Genomic DNA, 22,503 nt, shown 5'->3' with positions numbered 1-22,503 from the left:
TCTGAATACTTTCCGAAGGCACTGTAGACCATATATTGTGTTCCTTAAATCAGGGGTTCTCAAAGTGGGTTCCACAACCAGCTGTCTAAATAAATGACACTTACTAACAACACAAACAACTTTTGACCAAGGGATTGGTGGAATAAGTTTAAGTGTGTAATGCAATACAATGTAATATTATTATGTTCTTAATTAACCCTGGGCAACATTGGCCTGAGAGGCTCACATGAATATTGGTACAAAATGTTATCTTCGATGCTAAGAAATGGACCAAAATATAGAAATTTGCCAACATAGAGAAATCTGGCCTGTATGATGCATTTTGCATCATATGAGCCAGATTTCTGTATTTTGAAAGTTACATATCTTGAAAGCTTGAATGCTAACATGCAAAATGTTTTGCGACTATATTAGCAATGGACTTAAAAATACAAAAATATTTTTTGGGGTGGAGTTTTCCTTTAAGACAGCCCACCCACACCTTTCTGAGGGGTTTAGCTAAATGCGGAAGACACATTACGGTTGACTACATTCAGTTACTGACTAGGTATCCCCTTTCCCTTAACCCTACAGTATATTCTAGAGTTTTATTTTACTGTAAACTGTAGTATTTATTAACTGTAAATACTACAGTAAATATTACAGTATTCACTAGTGTTTTCATAGACTTTCTACAGTGAATACTACAGAACAGTCTGCAAAAACACTGAATACTCAGTATTTATATCATAGTATACTATAGTATGTTTTTACGTGGGTTATTAGGCCTAAGATCTACAGCATATTCTCTGGTTGTCACATTCTGTGGATTCCTCTTCCCATGGCTGTGGCAGTCCTCTTTAAGTGTGACTAAACTATCCCAACATATTTCTATCAGAGGAATGTGACGAGAGATGTCGTTTCCCGATAAAGTAGCCCCGTGGAGCAGCAGTTGGAGTTAGACCGTATTGAAGCCCCTTTCAACATTCTCACTCTTGTTTGAGATTAAATTGGCATACATGCCAAATAGCACGCTACCTAAACGCAAAGTGATTACTCATATTTGAAGCATAGGGCCCAAATACCTGCTAAGTGCGGTGTTACTTAAACAAATTCTCTGCTGAAAGAACACCTGTTTGAAAGCCTCAAGGAGAATAATATGTTTCAGGCCAAATAGTTTGCCCCTGGAAAGTGTAAAGACTTTGTTCCTCTGTGGGAGTATTTCTAGCCAAGATTGAGCTATGGGTTTTACTAAGTAAGACATGTTTTGACACAGATTAATAGGGATGGAGACACACACACACACACAAACAATAACCCTAATAACTGTGAGGAATGTTTTGCTGGATGCCAGGGATAACCTCCATGCTGGGCTGCAGGACAGGACTGGGATGTGGATTCAGATTGGCCCCAGAGGAGAGGAGAGCATGTCTCTGTCAGCCCCTGTCCTGGAGGTTCACCTGTCTGCTGTCTTTATCATACAGTACACCCCACCATTCCATGCACCATTCCATACAGTATATGATCTACACTGAGGGAGGGGTGTGCCTTCAACTCAATAATACAAAGGGTTTCTAAATGTTTTGTACACTCAGTGTAGATGGCACATTAAGGAATCACCATTGTACATGATCTTTCTGGAAATGGACACCATTATGAATCTGCTTCATGCTCTCGAGCCACACCAGTATAATAACCATGATAAAGGATGTGTGAATTGAGCGAACCCCATAAATCTTTGCTATGGGGTTTCTCGCACTGTAGCAACCTCTGAGTTGAGCTCTCTCACACGTGTTTTATGTCCCGTCTCGATGTAAACTGATACTCCTCCCTGCTCTTGAGATCATCCCACTATCTCTTAATTGTTCATTTCTGGCATACTGTGCTTGTCAACTGAGTATTTTTCCCATTTTTCTATATGTAACCCTACGCTCTCAGCCCAAAGTATGGAGCTTGGAGATACCCTAATTTGGTCTTTTTGGAGGACTTGTGCAGGATCACAGGGCTATTAATTGTGATCTCCATGGCAATACGGAGATGTGGAGTGAGAACAGACCGATGTCCCAGGGGTCTGAGAGAACTTCTCATCCTCTCTGGGCATTGAGACACTCAGACACACCAGGTTCATCCACAGTCCAGCGCGTCTCTAACTCCACGTCTCCCAGAGCCCGGCACCCCGCCTGCCTTACGGAGCTAGTGTTCCATATCCTGCTGCCCTGGAATGTAATTCAATGAAGAAAAATATGAACGCAAGATGCAACAATTTCGAGTTACAGTTCAATAAAGGAATCCAGTCAATTGAAACATACAGTTGAAGTCGGAAGTTTACATACACTTAGGTTGAAGTCATTAAAACTCATTTTTCAACCACTCCACAAATTTCTTGTTAACAATCTATAGTTTTGGTAAGTCGGTTAGGACATCTACTTTGCGCAGGACACAGGTAATTTTTCCAACAATTGTTTACAGATGGATTATTTCACTTATAATTCACTGTATCACAATTCCAGTGGGTCAGAAGTTTACATACACTAGTTGACTGTGCCTTTAAACAGCTTGGAAAATTACAGAAAATTGTGTCATGGCTTTAGAAGCTTCTGATAGGCTAATTGATATCATTTGAGTCAATTGGAGGTGTACCTGTGAATGTATTTCAAGGCCTACCTTCAAACTCAGTGCCTCTTTGCTTGACATCATGGGAAAATCAAAAGAAATCAGCCAAGACCTTAGAAGTTTTTTTATTTATTCTGCCAAATCGGTGCCCAAAAATAAATATTTCCGATTGTTGAAAACTTGAAATCGGCCATTCCGATTAATTGGTCGACCTCTAATGCCAATTGCATGTGCCCTCAAAACATCAGTGGCGTTGTCTTGTGTGACAAAACTGCACGTTGTGGTAGGCCTTGTACCCAGCACAAGGTGCACCTGTGTAATGAATGCTGTTTATTCAGCTTCTTGATATGCCACACCTGTCAGGTGGATGGATTATGTTGGCAAAGGAGAAATGCTCACTAACATGGATGTAAACACATTTGGCACAAAATCTGAGAAATAAGCTTTTTGTGCGTTTGGAAAATTTCTGGGATCTTTTATTTCAGCTCATGAAACATGGACCAACACTTTTTTGTTCACTATACATACCACAACCAGATACTTTCAAGTACAGACTGTTGCCTCACAGCACAGAATGAATGGATTGGATGTTGAACTCTATAACCTCGACCTGCTGCTATGGTGAGGCTACTCCTGTTTTATTGGAGCGAAAAGAGACTTTCATGGTAATTTCCTCCTGTGCTACTCCAATGGGTTCTAGGCTAATGGCTTACTTAACTTGTCAACCAATCAACCTGGATGAGCTACAGTCACTTTATCATTTGGTCTTTGGATGCAGATGCACTGCCCTACTTATTGAGCTTAATGAGGATCCATTAAACCAAGCTGACAATATTGATAAGCCTTTTTATCTCACTATTGACGTGGATTTCAAATCCAGTGTACACACAGGAATTATAGCCACGGGAAGTAGGGTGGTGGTGGGGGGGCTGTGTTTTCTTTGCCCAGGCTGAAGACGTCTATATCGGTCCATTAATGCAGGACTAGTAAAGGCCCAGTGCACTTCTTTTGTGGAGCATGTTTAAAACAAATGTATTTGAGAGTTTACCAGCATTTGTAACTTCAGTCTGGTAATTACAGTGGGGCAAAAAAGTATTTAGTCAGCCACCAATTGTGCAAGTTATCCCACTTAAAAAGATGAGAGGCCTGTAATTTTCATCATAGGTACACTTCAACTATGACAGACAAAATGAGGGAAAAAAATCCAGAAAATCACATTGTAGGATTTTTAATTAATTAATTTGCAAATTATGGTGGAAAATAAGTATTTGGTCACCTACAAACAAGCAAGATTTCTGGCTCTCACAGACCTGTAACTTCTTCTTTAAGAGGCTCCTCTGTCCTCCACTCGTTACCTATATTAATGGCGCCTTTGAACTTGTTATCAGTATAAAAGACACATGTCCACAACCTCAAACAGTCACACTCCAAACTCCACTATGGCTAAGACCAAAGAGCTTTACTAGTGCACTCTGGTTTTTCAAGGGGTGCTCCCCAACTTCCCGCTGCTATGACAGGAATATCATATAATAGCAATGTGCTGTATATTTTATTCTGTATACTATGTTTGTGCACGAAGGAGGCAATAAGTCAACATCTTCCCCAGCCTCACCTGGATGTCTGGTTGAACCTCCTGTGTTCGTCTATGTGTCTTGACTGCTCCACTTCCAGCAGTTTCTTCCCCTTCTTATCTTGTACATCCTCTGAGATGGAGTAGCTTCCATTTTCCCCTCTAATCCCTATCAGTGATTATAACAGAGCCTCAGCGGGCCTCACAGCCGGGCCCCATCCCCGGGCCCCCAGCCATTCTAACACAACCTGACACACAGAGGCCCCTGCACTTTGATCAGACTGTCCTTTATTCCTCTCCTCCTTATCCCTCCATCTGGGGAGCTTTCCCATAATCCCAGCCACCCGGCCCTGGCAGACCTAACGACTGTCCCACAGATAGCATCTGAAGGCAGAGAGGAGGGGGGGGTTGATGTGTGAACTAAACCCGGGTTGATGTGTGAACGGCTGTCTTACCTAGTAAACCACACATGCATGACTGAGGCTGTATGGCTCTCGTCTTTTATCACAAACACCCCTCTGGGTCTTTAAGCGCTTACACAGGAAAAGGGGAGCGCTGATTGAGGCGAAAACAGGCTTGTTGGGGAAGGGAAAGAAAGGGTGGCGTGATACTTTGTGTGCCCCTCCGTGTTTTGGTTTCTTTATTATTCTGTACGTGAATGTTTTGTCACTTCATTGAAAAGAATTGAGTTGCGACTTGTGAGAGGGTTGCTAAGTTGTTCGTTCATCACACAGGAACGTAGCACCCTTCTAAAGCGGGTGATGTTAGAGGGTCACCAAAATAATTTATTCGAAGAAACAGCTCCTAAATAACTTGAGCGCACCTGTAGTTTACAATCCACTAGGTTTTGCATTACTTTGCGGCCATTCCTTGAATCCCTACAACTTACCACCTAATATGTGGTAGAGCATCCTTGCCTAGCTGCTGAGATGTGTGAGAGACCCAGGATCGGCCCAGCCGTGGTGGGGTGGCGGTGGCCTCTGCTCCTGCCCTGTCAGCCATCAAGGCCATGTTTTGGAAAGAGGCTGGCTGAGATGAATTGAATTCCTGGTGTTGTGTGCTGCTACGTGAAAGGTTCTGCTGTCTTTAGTGTCTGGACAGACACCTAGGCTCCTATGTAGACAGAATAGAGACGTCTGTGAGCGAGCAGGTGGAACGATCTGTCACCCTGCACACTCCTGTCACCCACGACACGTATGCAATGCATACACACATACACACACACACACACAACATTCACATACAAATTCACATCATGCACTAAACTTGGTCACTGTGTTGCTAGTATGAGGATCAGCCTGAAAGCACTTTGTGCAACATTATTAAACACTTGTAAATTTGAGGTTTATTAAACAACTGCCAATACTCCCTCAGATGATCTGTCTTTGGCTGGCATCTGTGTCACCTTGTCAAACTTATCTAAACACAGTTGAGTGTGTGTCTGACTGTTGTAGTGTGTAGCGAGCCGTGGAGGAATCCATGCCTTGCTGTTAGTAGCAGCTCTGCGTGTTTATGCTCCTCTCCTGACCCTGTGACCCCCAAGGGTCAGGCCTGTTGAAACAGGCAGTGGGTCAGAGAGACACACATGCAAGAGAGACATACATTGGCACGGCTGGTCTGCTAGGCTGACACATGGCACCAGGCGCCTCTAGTGTCTGCCCTCTGACTCATGTTTGTGCTAGTCGGCTTCCACTTCCCCATCCTCCTTTCCCCTCTCTACTGTCCCCTCTGTCTCTACTCCATCTCTATTTCTCGCTCTATTTTCTCTCATCCTGTACTCCCTTTTCCTCCCCCCTCCTCTTGTCTATCTCCTCAACCTCTTTAGAAGGGTGAACTACTGAGCGTCTGTGTTAAGTGAGGTAAAGGTTATAATGTTGAGTGAGGTGGTAAGGAGGCGTGTGGAACTTACCTCCTTAAGGCATCCTTAGGATGGGAAACCAACCGTGTTGTTGAGGTTAAAGGTTACACTTCCTTTCCCCTCTGACCCTACAGGCCTTGGTGGTCCCAGTCACATGACTGTCCAGTGTCCACTTTGGTATGTTTTAAAAGCTGCAGAATGCCTGCTTTGAGCCTGTCTGACACGTATACATATTTCAGATCAAATTTATGGTTTGTTACCTGTAGAAAAAAATCTGGCTATGTTTATATGACACCCTTTCAAACAGTCATTTTTTTTCTCACCACTTTACCCGCATACTTCTTTTATACATAGTGTTGTGCAGACCGGCACCGGTGACGGGTGGGAGTAGGGGTGTGCAGATGTGGGTATTTTAATAAACCCATTGAATATACACCATCACAAAGAAACGCGTTATTAATTAGTTCAAGCAGGACCTGATCAGTCAACATACATATATTTTATAATAAGAATATAACAAAATCTTAGTAATATGTTTCCCAAACTACACAGGAACGTGTGGAACCTGTTATTCGTCAAAAATTATAATTTTTTTAACAGAGACCATGCCCTTGTTTAGAATTTCTAACCTGGGTAAAATTGTGTGGGATGATTTTAATGTATTCGTTTTTTTAATCACCCTTTCAAGGAATTACAGAGAATATATGCAACCTCCCTTAATATGCCTCCATTGACTTGTATCACTCCTCTCCTAGTAGCCAAGTCAATATTTGGTTCAACACTTAGAATTGACTCAACCGTATACAACCAGCTCAGCTGTGTTTGTGTACATATCGGTGTTAGAAATATGTATGTTTGTTTTTTAATTCTTCCCATCCTGCGCCGTCTGTCTGCAGCACGGTTCAATAATGTGTTGAGCAGATGTAGGGAGTAAAATCAGGACTTCATGGAGGCTTCAGACACGCCTGTCAGGCTGATCTAGTGTTCTGTCTCTCTGCTCCGTTCCATAACCTCTCATCCTTCAACACATATCTGGCTGATACTATATGGAGGGGTATGGGAAGAAGGCTCAGAGACTAGGGAACATCTATATGATGTGAGTTACTGGCTGATAGGAATTGTGGCGTTGTAATAGGAGAGCTCTCAGAATACTTGGATGATAATGGAACGGTGGTATGTTGTGATTGTTAATGGATTTGAGGAATTTCTAGTCGGGGATATTGTTGCACAGAGGTTCGGGCTACTGCTGATACAGTGCATCCGGAAAGTATTCAGACCTCTTGACTTTTTCTACGGTTTGTTACGTTACAGCCTTATTCTTTGATGGATTACATTTATTATTTTCCCCTCATCAATCAACACACAACACCCCATAATGAGACATTTTAGGAAACTGAAATACCACAAGTATTCAGACCCTTTACTCAGCACCTTTGGCAGCGATTACAGCCGTGATTCTTCTTGAGTATGACACCTCAAGCTTGGCACACCTGTATTTGGGGAGGTTCTCCCATTCTTCTCTGCAGATCCTCTCAAGCTCTGGAGCAGGTTCTCATCAAGGATCTCTCTGTACTATTCTCCGTTCATCTTTCCCCTCGATCCTGACTATTCTCCCAGTCCCTGGTGCTGAAAAACATTCCCACAGCATAATGCTGCCACCACCACGCTTCACTGTAGGGATGGTGCGAGGTTTCCTCCTGACGTGACTCTTACCATTCAGGCCAAAGAGTTCAATTGACCAAAGAATCTTGTTTCTCATGGTCTGAGTTCTTTAGGAGCCTTGGTGGTTCCAAACTTCTTCCATTTAAGAATGATGGAGGCCACTGTGTTCTTGGGGACCTTCAATGCTGTAGAAATGTCTTGGTACCCTTCCCCAGTTCTGTGCCTCGACACAATCCTGTCTCCTCGCTCTACAGACAATTTCTTCGACCTCATGGCTTGGTTTTGCTCTGACATGCACTGTCAACCGTGGCACCTTATATAGACAGGTGTGTGCCTTACCAAATAATTTCCAATCAATTGAATTTACCACAGGTGAACTCCAATCCAAGTTGTAGAAACATCTCAAGGATGATCAATGGAAAATGGATGCACCTGAGCTCAATTTCGAAGTCTCATAGCAAAGGGTCTGAATACTTAAATAAATAAGGTATTTTTGATTTGAATTAATGTTGAACAATTTCTAAAAACCTGTTTCCACTTAGTCCTTATGGGGTATGGGGTATTGTGTGTAGATTGATGAGGATTTTTTATTTATTTAATCCATTTTAGAATAAGGCTGTAAAGTAACACAATGTGGAAAAGTTCAAGGGGTCTGAATACGTTCCGAATACACTGTATGTTAATATCATGTGTCGTTTGAGCATCTTGTGTGTTGGTTCATAAACCTCTACTCTTTCTCACTGTGTTCACAGTACTGTTCGAACATGGGACCTGAGCTCTAACAAGAAGCACAAGATGTGCTTCAAACCCCGCTCCCTGCAGGGGAAGAAAGTTACGCCCACATGTTGCACCTACAGCCGAGACGGGAAGCTGGTGGCAGCCGGCTGCCAGGACGGAACAATCCAGATCTGGGACAGGAATCTCAGCGTGAGTCTCTCTGTCTCACGCGCTGATTCGCACACGCATAAACGACCACACGCACGAACAAACACACACACACTACCTCACCAATGTCTCACACTGGCTTATGCACACACTGTTAGTCACACATGAAGGACTCCGAGCAGGAGGCCAGGGGATGGGGTCAGAGTTCAAAAGGTCCCCAACACTAAGCAGGACCCAGCAGTAAATAAAGCCATAGGTGGTAAGGTGGCGTTTGTGTTTGATAAATAGCCTTAATTCAAACCATCCTGTCTGTTTTTTCCCATCTGTCTTGTATCTGGTGTGATATAGCATGAGGGATGTGTGGTATGCGGATGGAGAGGTCTCTCTACGTGTGTGGTGGGGGGACATGGTTGAATAAGAATGTGTCGTATGTTAGTGGGACAGATGGTTAGGTTTGATCCTCATTGCTGAGATGGAGGATTGTTGGTTGTTAGGCAGACATTTATTGTTTTCGGTCACCGGGGTAGGGGTAACCGCCGTTTACATTACCTCTACCCCCCCCCCAAATATTAATAATAGTGCTGGTGTAGACTTTACAGTGAACAAACCATTCCAACTCAGAGTTGGATCCATTCCAATGCAGAGTTTATAAAATAATAATGCAAAATGGAATAGTGACTAACATGAGGAATAAAATGCACAATAATGGAGCTATATACAGTACAGAGAGTACCAGATCAATGTACAAGGTAGATATGTACATGAAGACAGGGTAAAATGACTAGACATCTGGATAGATAATAATGAGTAAAATAAAGAACAGAGTAGCAGCAGCAACTGATGAGTGTAGAAGTGTGGGTATATATGTGTTTTTTGTTGTGTCGGTATGCCTGTGTGTGTTTGTGAATGTGGGAGGGTTTTGTGTAAGAATGATAGTTCAGTGTGTGTGTGAGCGAGTGTGTACAGTTGAAGTCGGAAGTTTACATACACTTAGGTTGGAGTCATTAAAACTCTCGTTTTGGCAAGTTCATTAGGACATCTACTTTGTGCAGGACACAAGTAATTTTTCCAACAATTGTTTACAGATGGATTATTTCACTTATAATTCACTGTATCACAATTCCAGTGGGTCAGAAGTTTACATACACTAGTTGACTGTGCCTTTAAACAGCTTGGAAAATTCCAGAAAATGATGTCATGGCTTTAGAAGCTTCAGATAGGCTAATTGACATAATTTGAGTCAATTGGAGCTGTAACTGTGGATGTATTTCGAGGCCTACCTTCAACCACAGTGCCTCTCTGCTTGACATCATGGGGAAATCAAAAGAAATAAGCCAAGTCCTCAGAAAAAGAATTGTAGGCCTCCATAAGTCTGGTTCATCCTTGGGAGCAATTTCCAAATGCCTGAAGGTTCCACGTTCATCTGTACAAACAATAGTACGCCAGTATGAACACCATGGGACCACGCAGCCGTCATACCGCTCAGAAAGGAGCAGATACTTATTTTCCACCATAATTTGCAAATAAATTCATTAAAAATCCTACAATGTGATTTTCTGGATAATTTTTTATCATTTTGTCTGTCATCGTTGAAGTGTACCTATGATGACAATTTCAGGCCTCTCTCATCTTTTTAAGTGGGAGAACTTGCACAATTGGTGGCAAACTAAATACTTTTTTGCCCCACTGTACGTGCTTTGGTGCGAAAAGTCCAAATCAATCCCAGAACAACAGCAAAGGACCCTGTGAAGATGCTGGAGGAAACAGGTACAAAAGTATCTATATCCACAGTAAAAACGAGTCCTATATCGACATAACCTGAAAGGCTGCTCAGCAAGGCAGAAGCCACTGCTCCAAAACCGCCATGAAAAGCTAGACTATGGTTTGCAACTGCACATGGGGACAAAAATCATAATTTTGGGAGAAATGTCCTCTGGTCTGATGAAACAAAAATAGAACTGTTTGGCCATAATGATCATCCTTATGTTTGGAGGAAAAAGGGGGAGGCTTGCTAGCCGAAGAACACCATCCCAACTGTGAAGCACAGGAGTGGCAGCATCATGTTGTGAGGGTACTTTGCTGGTGCACTTCAAAAAATAGATGGCATCTTGAGGAAGGAAAATTATGTGGATATATTGAAGCAGCATCTCAAGACATCAGTCAGGAAGTTAAAGCTTGGTCGCAAATGAGTCCTCCAAATGGACAATTTTTTAAAATGTTTTAATCTCACCTTTATTTAACCAAGTGGGCTAGATGAAAACAAGTTCTCATTTACAACTGCAACCTGGCCAAGATAAAGCAAAGCAGTGAGACACAAACAGCAACATAGAGTTACTCATGGAATAAACAAACATATAGTCAATAATACAATAGAAAAAGTCTATATACAGTGTGTGCAAATGAGCTGGGATACCTCATAAGGCAATAAATAGGCCATAGTGGTGAAATAATTACAATATAGCAATTAAACACTGGAGTGATAAATATGCAGAAGGTGAGTGTGCAAGTAGAGAAATGGGTGCAAAGGAGAAAAATAAATCCAATAAATAACAGTATGGGGATGAGGTAGTTGGATGGGCTATTTACAGATGCAGTGATCTGTGAGCTGCTCTAACAGCTGGTGCTTAACGCTAGTGAGGGAGATATGAGTCTGCAGCCTCAGTGTTTTTTGCAGTTCGTTCCAGTCATTGGCAGCAGAGAACTGGAAGGAAAGGCGGCCGAAGGCGGCCGAATTGGAGATGCTTAATGTGTGTCTGGAAGGAGAGTTTACAGTCTAGCCAGACACCTAGGTATTTGTAGTTGTCCACAAGTCCGAACCATCCAGAGTAGTGATGTTGGACGGGCGGGCAGGTGTGGGCAGTGATCGGTTGAAGAGCATGCATTTAGTTTTACTTGCATTTAAGAGCCGTTGGAGGCCATGGAAGAAGAGTTCTATGGCATTGAAGCGCGTCTGGAGGTTAGTTAATACTGTGTCCAAAGAACGCCCAGAAGTAGACAGAATGGGGTCGTCTGCGTAGAGGTGGATCAGAGAATCTCCAGCAGCATGAGCGACATCATTGATGTATTCAGAGAAATTAGTCTGCCCGAGGCTTGAACCCTGTGGCACCCTCATCGAGACTGCCAGAGGTCCGGACAACAGGCCCTCTGATTTGACACACTGAACTCTCTGAGAAGTAGTTGGTGAACCAGGTGAGGCAGTCATTTGAGAAACCAAGGCAGTTGAGTCTGCCGATAAGAATGTGGTGATTGACAGAGTCGAAAGCCTTGGCCAGGTTGATGAATACAGCTGCACAGTATTGTCTCTTATCGATGGCGTTTATGATATCGTTTAGGACCTTGTGCGTGGCTGAGGTGCACCCATGACCAGTTCGGAAACCTGATTGCATAGCGGAGAAGGTACGTTGGGATTCGAAATGGTCAGTGATCTGTTTGTTAACTTGGCTTTTGAAGACCTTAGAAAGGCAGGGTAGGATAGATATAGGTCTGTAGCAGTTTGGGTCTAGAGTGTCTCCCCCTTTGAAGAGGGGGATGACTGCGGCAGCTTTTCAATCTTTGGGGATCTCAGACGATACGAAAGAGAGGTTGAACAGGCTAGTAATAGGAGTTGCAATGATTTTAGAGGATAATTTTAGAAAGAGAGGGTCTAGATTGTCTAGCCCAGCTGATTTGTAGAAATCCAGATTTTGCAGCTCTTTCAGAACATCAGCTATCTGGATTTGGGTGAAGGAGAAATGAGGAGGCTTGGGAAAGTTGCTGTGGGGGGTGCAGGGCTGTTGACCGGGGTATGTGTAGCCAGGTGGAAAGCATGGCCAGCCATAGAAAAATGCTGATTGAAATTCTCAATTATCGCGGATTTGTCGGTGGTGACAGTGTTTCCTATCCTCAGTGCAGTGGGCAGCTGGGAAGAGGTGCTCTTGTTGTCCATGGACTTCTCAGTGTCCCAGAACTTTTTGGAGTTTGTGCTATAGGATGCAAATTTCTGTTTGAAAAAGCTAGCCTTTGCTTTCCTAACTGCCTGTGTATATTGGTTCCTAATTTCCCTGAAAAGTTGTATATCGTAGGGGCGGTTTGATGCTAATGCAGTACGCCACAAGATGTTTTTGTGCTGGTCAAGGGCAGTCAGGTCTGGAGTGAACCAAGGGCTATATATGTTCCTGGTTCTAATCTTTTTTGAATTGGGCATGCTTATTTAAGATTATCAGGATAGCACTTTTAAAGAATAACCAGGCATCCTCTACTGATGGAATGAGATCAATATCCTTCCAGGATACCCGGGCCAGGTCGAATAGAAAGGCCTGCTCTCTGAAGTGTTTTAGGGAGCGTTTGACAGTGATGAGGGGTGGTCGTTTGACTGCGGACCCATTACGGATGCAGGCAGTGATCGCTGAGATCCTGGTTGAAGACAGCAGAGGTGTATTTGGAGGGCAGGTTGGTTAGGATGATATCTATGAGGGTGCCCGAGTTTCCGGATTTGGGGTTGTACCTGGTAGGTTCCATGATAATTTGTGTGAGATTGAGGGCATCAAGCTTACATTGTAGGATGGCCGGGGTGTTAAGCATATCCCAGTCCGATAGGCCGCGCATAGCAGATGGGCATTCAGGTGACGTTGCGTCGGAGGAGCCAGTTGAAAAACCCACTTGGGCGAATTACGTCAGTAGTCCAGTCATGATGGGTCATCGGGGCTCCGTGTCATCAGTAAAAGGGGTCTAGGACAATTGGCAAGGTAAGTATTGTACCCGAAGTGGCTGATGGACCTCTTCGGCTAGCCGGGAGATGGGCCTAGCAAGGGCTAGCTCCAGACTAATTGGTAATCAATGATCCCAAGCATACTTCCAAAGTTGTGGCAAAATGGATTAAGGACAACAAAGTGAAAGGAATTGGAGTGGCTATCACAAAGCACTGACCTCAATCCTATAGGAAATTTGTTGGCAGAACTGAAAAAGTGTGTGCGAGCAAGGAGAGCTACAAACCTGACTCAGTTACACCAGCTCTGTCAGGAGGAATGGGCCAAAAGCTTGTGGAAGGCTACCTGAAACGTTTGACGCAAGGTAAACCATTTAAAGGCAATGCTGCCAAATACTAATTGAGTGTATGTAAACTTCTGACCCTCTGGGAATATGATGAAATAAATAATTTGTTCTACTAATTTTCTGACATTTCACATTCTTAAAATAAAGTGGTGATCCTAACTGACCTGAGACAGGGAATTTTACTATGATTAAATGTCAGGAATTGTGAAAAACTGAGTTTATGCATTTGGCTAAGGTGTATGTAAACTTCCGACTTCAAATGTATATGATGTGTATTTCAATTCTAGTGAGTGTGCGTAGAGTCTGTGCAAGATAGTCAATGGAGATTGTTTGGGTACCTTTAATTGACTATTTAGCAGTCTTATGGCTTGGGGGTAGAAGCTGTCTTGGAGGTCCGAGAGCCGATACTCTGGGTATTGTTTGCTGGACAGTATCAGAGTGAACAGGCTGGAGTCTTTGACAAATTTTCCGGCCTTCCTCTGACACCGCCTGATATAGAGGTCCTGGATGGCAGGGAGCTCGGCCCCAGAGATGTACTGGGTTGTGAGCACCACCCTTTGTAGCGCTTTGCAGTCAAGGGCGGTGCTTTGCCATACGAAGCGGTGATGCAGACAGTCAAGATGCTCTTGATGGTTCAGCTGTTTAACTTTTTGTGGATCTGAGGGCCCATGCCAAATCTTTTCAGCCTCCTCAGGGGGAAGAGGCACTGCCTTGCCCTTTTCATGACTGTGCGGTAGCTGTCGACCGATTTATGATTTTTCAACGCCGATACAGATTATTGGAGGACCAAAAAAAGCTGATAGCGATTGATCGGACGATTTTTAACATTTATTTGTAATAATGACAATTACAACAATACTGAATGAACACTTATTTGAACTTAATATAATACATCAATAAAATCAATTTAGCCTCAAGTAAATAATGAAACATGTTCAATTTGGTTTAAAAACAAAGTGTTGGAGAAGAAAGTAAAAGTGCAATATGTGCCATGTAAGAAAGCTAACATTTAAGATCCTTGCTCAGAACATGAGAACATGTGAAAGCTGGTGGTTCCTTTTAACATGAGTCTTCAATATTCCCAGGTAAGAAGTTTTAGGTTGTAGTTATTATAGGGCTATTTCTCTCTATACCATTTGTATTTCATATACCTTTGACTATTGGATGTTCTTATAGGCCCTTTAGTATTGCCAGTGTAACAGTATAGCTTCCGTCCCTCTCCTCGCTCCTACCTGGGCTCGAGCCAGGAACATATCAACAACAGCCACCCTCGAAGCAGAACTGAACAACTACTCCAAGTCTCAGAGCGAGGGACGTTTGAAACGCTATTAGCGAGCACCCCGCTAACTAGCTAGCCATTTCACATCGGTTACACAAGCCTAATCTCGGAGTTGATAGGCTTGAAGTCACAAACAGCAGAGCTGCTGGCAAAACGCACGAAAGTGCTGTTTGAATGAATGCTTATGAGCCTGCTGGTGCCTACCATCGCTCAGTCAGACTGCTTTATCAAATCATAGACTTAATTATAATATAATAACACACAGAAATACGAGCTTTAGGTCATTAATATGGTCGAATCCGGAAACTATCATCTCGAAAACAAGACGTTTATTCTTTCAGTGAAATACGGAACTGTTCCGTATTTTTTCTAACGGGTGGCATCCATCTGTCTAAATATTTCTGTTATATTGCACAACCTTCAATGTTATGTCATAATTACGTAAAATTCTGGCAAAGTAGGTCGCAATGAGCCAGGCGGCCCGAACTGTTGCATATACCCTGACTCTGCGTGCAATGAACGCAAGAGGTGACACAATTTGACCTGGTTAATATTGCCTGCTAACCTGGATTAATTTTAGCTAAATAAGCAGGTTTAAAAATATATACTTCTGTGTGTATTGATTGTGTGATCCATGTTAAGTCCTTAGTGATGTGTACGCCAAGAAACTTGACGCTCTCGACCCGCTCCACAACAGCCCCGTCGAGAGCGTGCTCTCACTTCTTTTTCCTATAGTCCTTGATCAGCTCCTTGGTTAAAGGGGAGGTATGCTGGTCTAGGTTAAAGGGGTGGTCTGCTGCTTTAAATTCCAGGTAGCAGATAATGGACTCTAACAGATACTAATGTAGTTGGTACTGTATATTTACTAATATACATGGGTTCTAATTTGAAACATTCTTTGTTAGTTTGCAATTGTACAACTTATGCTCCCTGCATATTAAAACCACAAAGACTGCCGGAATGCCCCGAACACAAGATCGTAATTTCTGTGAATCACACGGTGGAGGAACTTAAAAATCTAGCTCGCTTATTTTTCTAGCGAGAAAGACATAGCACAAATGAATTCAGAAATGGAGGAAGAGGATAGCTAGCTATAGCAAGCTAACGTTAGCAGCTGCCTCTTCAACAAGAAGCAACTGTGACAACATTGATCGTAAGAATCAAAATTAAACTTTCCCATTGAGCAAAATCCACCCCTCCTAGTGTCAAGCGTCAAATTTCAGTTTAGCCCACACTCGGCAGGCTATGTAGAAAACTCCCCCGGAGCCACAGAAATACAGAATTACCGCAACGCGCAAAACACCTTGAAAACTTGCTTTATACAGTAACAGTGACCACCATCGCGGCCAAAACTACGTTTTCCCTTAAGATTGTACTGTTTATAGTATGACATCATCAGTAATTGGCTACGAAGAGCTGGCAGACATGTTTACAGTTGGCTCATTTTATTTGTGTTTATTTACATGGAAGACGTGAGCTAAATGCGCTCGCTAACATTAGCAGAGAGGTAGCAAGTTAGCTCTTTGACTTTTACTTACCTGATTGACTTCCATGCTGACTGAAACCCATGATAATGCTCAGTCTCTGCTGGTGCTGCTGGCTGTTTGAGATGCTTTAGAAGTGACATTGATGGTAGGGACAGCATCCACTTTGAGAAGCAACTTCTTGCTGAAGCACTCTTTCCAATTTGCATTACCCTGCAAATTGATGAGTAGACGCCCAATTCGCCTTACTCATTCTCACAAATGTCCCACATTTTTACAAATATCATAATAATATATTTGTGCTTGTGGCTAAAACCACGTTAACCTAGTGCGAGTGAGGGCATTTCAAATAGTTGTTTTGTTTCAGATAGTGGGGTTGTGGGATTCCTTCTGAAGTTAGAGCTGATTTGGGGAGAACTTCAAACCCAGCTTTTAGAACAACTTAATATAATAACAATTTGATTTAAGAGTTTGTAATTTGGGAATGTTTTTCTTGGGGTGATCTAAGTTACTACTATATGTGTTTCTGGCATTGAGAAATAAGTGCTACACCTGGGGTGAATTCCTAGAGTGATAATGTCACATTCGAGGGTTCAACTAATGGTGTGAACAGCTTGGCGGAGAGGATACTGTGAATTACTAGCTCGATGGAGGATGCTTCCACTGAAACAGTAAATCAATTCATAGCTTAGTAGACTTGCTGTACAGCTCTATTTGGGTGGCCCTAGAGTTTCGCCTAATGTTATTCATGGCGAACTGAATTTTCGAGTGCATGTGAACTGCACAACAACAGAAGAGTAACATATTCCACCTGGGGTTTTAACCTCAGAAATAGCCTGCATGTTTTGGTCAACAGTCCACTATTACACAATACTGCTGCCTGATTCTGGCATAACTCAGCCGTGGCTGTAGTAAAGTATATAACCTAAGCGAAGCTCCACAGACTATCCGTCATCCTGAACTTAGCCCAGTGAAAAATAGCCAGTGATGTAATAAGAGTCTATCTGTGGTGGGGTGTGATGATTGAGTGGGCAGACATGGAGGTTGCTGGGAGGCCTAATCAAATCCACTCTCTTCTGTACTTTTCCACTATTACTTAATTAAGTAATCAAAGTGTGCATTCCATCCATCTCTCTGATCCCGACTGCACGGTTAATTGTGTATTTTGGATCCTGGGAAGCGTTCTTCACATTTGCCTGACTGTTCAGTTTTTCTCTGGAGATACGTGACAAAGCATCACAGTTAGGACCTTATCAAATCTGCAATGCGGAGAACGCGGACGGAATCACATAAAAACGAAATTCAACAATGTTCAAATATTTATTGAACTTAGTAGGCAATCGACTAAATGTCTTAAATTAATACATTTGTCCAAGTTTATCATAAGCATGAACAGAATTTATCAGTGATTCATATTTCCTGCAACTTTCAAGAGGCAACGAGCATGCCCCTGTCTGTGAGTTGTGTGCACGTCTACCACTTTTTGTAGCCGTTAGCGATGATGCTAATGAAAACAGTCTTCTGGTAGATGGAAAGGCTTTCCCAACAAACCTTCTCATTTAAATATGAACTACAAAGTAGCTTATGCTTACCTGGGAGAAGGATATAATGATTATTTGCATCAATCCAGTGGGTGTTTGTTTGTGCTCAACAGAAACACTGCTAAACAGCCTCTTGCTAGGTGCCCACTGGAATTAAAGGGTAACTACACCCAAAAGTTATTTTTTATATAGTTCCCCAGACCTCAAAAGTGGTCTCCTGATGTCGTTTAAGAATTGTTTGTCTATTAAAAAGGTGTGATTTTGAGAGTGAACACCTGAAAAAAACAGGGGAAACAGAAACTGATGAAATGGAATTTGGGAGAAAATAACTGAATCAGCCAAAAAATACAACAGATTTTATAGAGCCCTTCACAGTGGAGGAAAATGACCTGCATTCAGCACTCGGATATGTCTCAATCTGCTTCAGTCGAGTGTCTCTCATGGAGTAGAATTTCTTGCCTGGCTACAGACTGAGGAGAAACAGGCCTTTTTTCCCCGGCTCAGACGGTCAGTCACATCTTCACTTCTCCTCTTCCCGGACTCTCCATGTCCTGCCTGACTGTCTACCCATGATCCTACCTTTGTTGGGGGCATTTGCGGCCGGTGGGTGACACGTCTCTGGTCTGTGTCGGGGTGGTGGGAAGAAATGACACGCCGCAGCTTCCTGTCGGTGGAGAGAGCAGGTTTGGCAGTCTATCGCTCACAGCCTCACTTCCAGCTGTCACAGACAGACCTGACCCCCGAGCGGGGGAAAGAGAGAGAGAGCACTCTGGACCTGGCAAGAGGCCTACTGAGGCAATCTCTTTAAGTTTGAGGAGGTGTCAGAATGTCAGGACATCACTCCAGTTTGATTTCCTCCTAGTTATGTCCATTTCCTTAGTGTTTGTTGCCAGATTTCACAAGTCTTGTTATCCCACTAGAGTAGACTATTCACAAGGTACTCTAGTATACAAGGCTGAAGCTGGATTTTCATCATCTCTTTATTTATTCTTCCCATGTTAGCTTTTGCTTTGTTTTCCCCTTCTATTTACGCTTAACCAAAACAAAATCAGGACAACATTAATCCAAATGTTGACCGTCATTCATGCTCGTCTGCCTTGCTAACAGCTAAATCCTGGACCGTTGTAATTGGCTTAAGGAATTTTAGGAGATGATACAGAGCGTATGGGTTTCCCCTTATGCCTCCAGCAGCTCCCCCGATCCCTCCGTTCCACTGAGGACCTTTCTGTGGACAGGGTTGAGTAGCTCAATGTGTGTGAATAGTAGTGTGTGTGTGATGTGACTGTTACTTAGTGTGAGGGGACGTCTGTGAGACAGTGACAGGCAGGCCTGATATCTGCAGGCTCTCTGTGCAGTGAGTCGGGAAACAGGGCTCAGACAGAGGACGGTATTTGTTTAGAGATTCTAACATTTTATATTCACAAATGTAACAATACTTTTTTTGTATTATTACGATCCATGAACCTTTGGTTTTATCTGTAGCAGGCATGCTTTCAGTTTCACATTTCCTCACTCATTTTCTCACGTCTGCCAGAGAGTCTGTGAATTGAGTGATGCTAGTGAGTTTTCTGTTGCTATATTCCTGTCCTGCCAGCCCTAACAGATCCCAGAGACTTGCCCCCCCACCCCTGCATGGCTATAACAGCAGGCTCAGAGAGATTGAGTAAAAGCTCTCTAATTTATTACTGGTTCTTCTCCCAGACTAAATATTTACCCAGCATCCCATAGCAGCTTACAATAACACTGTGTGTTCCCTGGCCACCTGGGCTGGAGGGGCAAGTTTTCACTGAATGCCCTTTACCGCTACACATTTGTAAGAACCCTAGCCCTGGAACAAGGACATGTTTGTGACATGTTTGTGATTTAAATAGAGGACCCCAGAAAACATTATGACAAAACGTAATCAATTTGACTCTTATCACTCGCATAGGTTTAGACCCACTTCCTAGCAACTCACTGCTGATGCCCTTTCACTGCTACTCCTCTTCACTCTGAAGAGGTTAGGATCAAGTCCATCTCTTGCCGTATCACTTCTATTACTCATGGGCAGAAAATGTCGACAGACAATATCAATTATCCAGCCGACCTTGATCTAGTGCTTGGACCGAAGAAGGATTATTGAGGATGACAGATCAGGCTCCTGAACCCTGACGTGGGATTGATTGATCCTGTGATGGGAGTCAAGAAAGGTCTCAGCCTTGCTGCTGTAGGGTCGGCAGTGATTGCGTGGCTTGCTGTTATTACTGCATTTGTGCCAGAATCACCCAGTTTCATGTCCAAGGTTGCCAGGTAATGTGCAGTGGTACTTTAGGGTGCTGCTGGGAAGCCTTTCACACTAAGAATGGGTGACGTACGGGTGAAAGCTGTGCGTGGAGACGCTGGCCTCGGTTCCAGAACATTCCCACAGAGACGTACGGAATGTTATGTCGTCAGTGTTCTCCTCCAAGCCCTCCAGAGTACAAAGTGCGTCCACTCGAGGGGTGGTTTCAATCAAGCAGTGGTCAGTGTTAGTGTAGTACAGAGCCGTTACGAAACGTCTGTGCGAAGTTCTGCACACCATAATGAGGAGGAACATACAGTCCTTTGTGATATTAATGTGTTCAATCCATACTGTTCATATGCATATTGTGACGGCATGAAGTCAAATTTGGTGATAAACCTCCATCCTGTTTTTATTCTAATCACACACTGTATACCTGCCTGGGTAAATGGACCAGAGCTGGCCAACACATCATTTGCAGTCACCGGCCTAATGGGACCTCAACGCAGCAGCAATGTGACTCTGCACAGTGTCACTGTAAACCAGTAAATCGCGGGGCCATAAAAGATTGGGCCAGGGACTTTGGCTAGGAACTGCCTGCAGAGGTCTAAAAACACAGGCCCAATGAAAATGTTTCAAGGAGAAGCCCAGGCCCTGACAGAAAGCTGGAGCAGCTACTCAGCGTTCTTTACGATCCTGTCTTCAGGGAACCCTTTGGAGTGTGAACAAACTGCCCCAGCTGGGCCTGTCTGGCTGGCTGAATGCATCCTGCCTCCTACAGACACAATACCACAATACCACAGCCTCCATCACAGCTGGGACTGGTAGACTACCAGCCAGCCAGTCAGGGAACTGGGAGATTTGCCTTGTGGCAAAGGAATGCCACTGACAGCCTCCAATATGGTTCTTAACCTGTTTCTACACCCTAAAGTGAAGAGATTTTATTCCCTGCATTTTGGCTAAGGCTTTATGACTTAGAGAAATGTTTTGTGGAGGAGATGGGGAGATAAGGTAGAGGAGATTGGCTCAGAAAACACACTGACATCTTTCTCTAAAACACACACACACAGAGAGAGTAGGACTTGTTGATTTCCATGAAGGATCAAAGCAGCCGTTCAGGGATGGAGTTGGGCAGCTTGATCCTCACAACCGGCAAGAGTTCAGAGCCTGATCGTAAGGCTGACTAGACAGAGGTCCTCACAAGGTGGCTCAGGTGTGTGAAGTAGTGTGTCATTGTGTGTGTTGGGTGTGGCGGTTGTAATATTGATATAACGCTACTCTGATAACATGGTCAGGAACAGTTGTGCTTGTGGTAGATCTTTATCAGACTCTTCCAAGGATGAAACTAGAGGTCGACCGATTATGATTTTTCAACGCCGATGCCGATTATTGGAGGACCAAAAAAGCAGATGCCGATTTAAACTAAAATACAATTGTAATAATGACAATTACAACAATACTGAATGAACACTTATTTGAACTTAATATAATACATCAATAAAATCAATTTAGCCTCAAGTAAATAATGAAACATGTTCAATTTGGTTTAAAAACAAAGTGTTGGAGAAGAAAGTAAAAGTGCAATATGTGCCATGTAAGAAAGCTAACATTTAAGATCCTTGCTCAGAACATGAGAACATATGAAAGCTGGTGGTTCCTTTTAACATGAGTCTTCAATATTCCCAGGTAAGAAGTTTTAGGTTGTAGTTATTATAGGAATTATAGGACTATTTCTCTCTATACCATTTGTATTTCATTAACCTTTGACTATTGGATGTTCTTATAGGCACTTTAGTATTGCCAGTGTAACAGTATAGCTTCCGTCCCTCTCCTCGCCCCTACATGGGCTCAAACCAGGAACACATCGACAATAGCCACCCTCGAAGCAGCGTTACCTATCGCTCCACAAAAGCTGTGGCCCTTGCCCATCCACTCCAAGTCTCAGAGCGAGTGACGTTTGAAACGATATCAGCGCGCACCCCGCTAACTAGCTAGCCATTTCACATCGGTTACACCAGCCTAATCTCGGAAGTTGATAGGCTTGAAGTCATAAACAGCTCAATGCTTGCAGCACAGCGAAGAGCTGCTGCCAAAACGCACTAAAGTGCTGTTTGAATGAATGCTTACGAGCCTGCTGCTGCCTACCATCGCTCAGTCAGACTGCTTTATCAAATCAGACTTAATTATAACATAATAACACACAGAAATACGAGCCTTTGGTTAGTAATACGGTCGAATCCGGAAACTATAATTTAGAAAACAAAACGTTTATTATTATCGCATATACCCTGACTCTCTGCGCAATGAACGCAAAAGAAGTGACACAATTTCACCTGGTTAA

General features: G+C 43.2%; 1 protein-coding gene across 1 annotated transcript in view; it reads left to right on the top strand.

Moving 5' to 3' along the window:
• LOC112219484 (WD repeat-containing protein 70) overlaps positions 1-22,503 on the top strand; it is an 80,544-nt gene that overhangs the window by 27,564 nt on the left and 30,477 nt on the right. Inside the window, exon 10 of the mRNA XM_024380773.2 lies at positions 8,435-8,609. Coding sequence (XP_024236541.1) covers positions 8,435-8,609 — 175 coding nt within the window. The remainder of the gene's footprint in view (positions 1-8,434; positions 8,610-22,503) is intronic.

Source organism: Oncorhynchus tshawytscha, linkage group LG20, assembly GCF_018296145.1.
Source record: "Oncorhynchus tshawytscha isolate Ot180627B linkage group LG20, Otsh_v2.0, whole genome shotgun sequence".
Lineage (NCBI taxonomy): Eukaryota > Metazoa > Chordata > Actinopteri > Salmoniformes > Salmonidae > Oncorhynchus > Oncorhynchus tshawytscha.
This window is presented reverse-complemented; position numbering and strand designations above follow the sequence as displayed.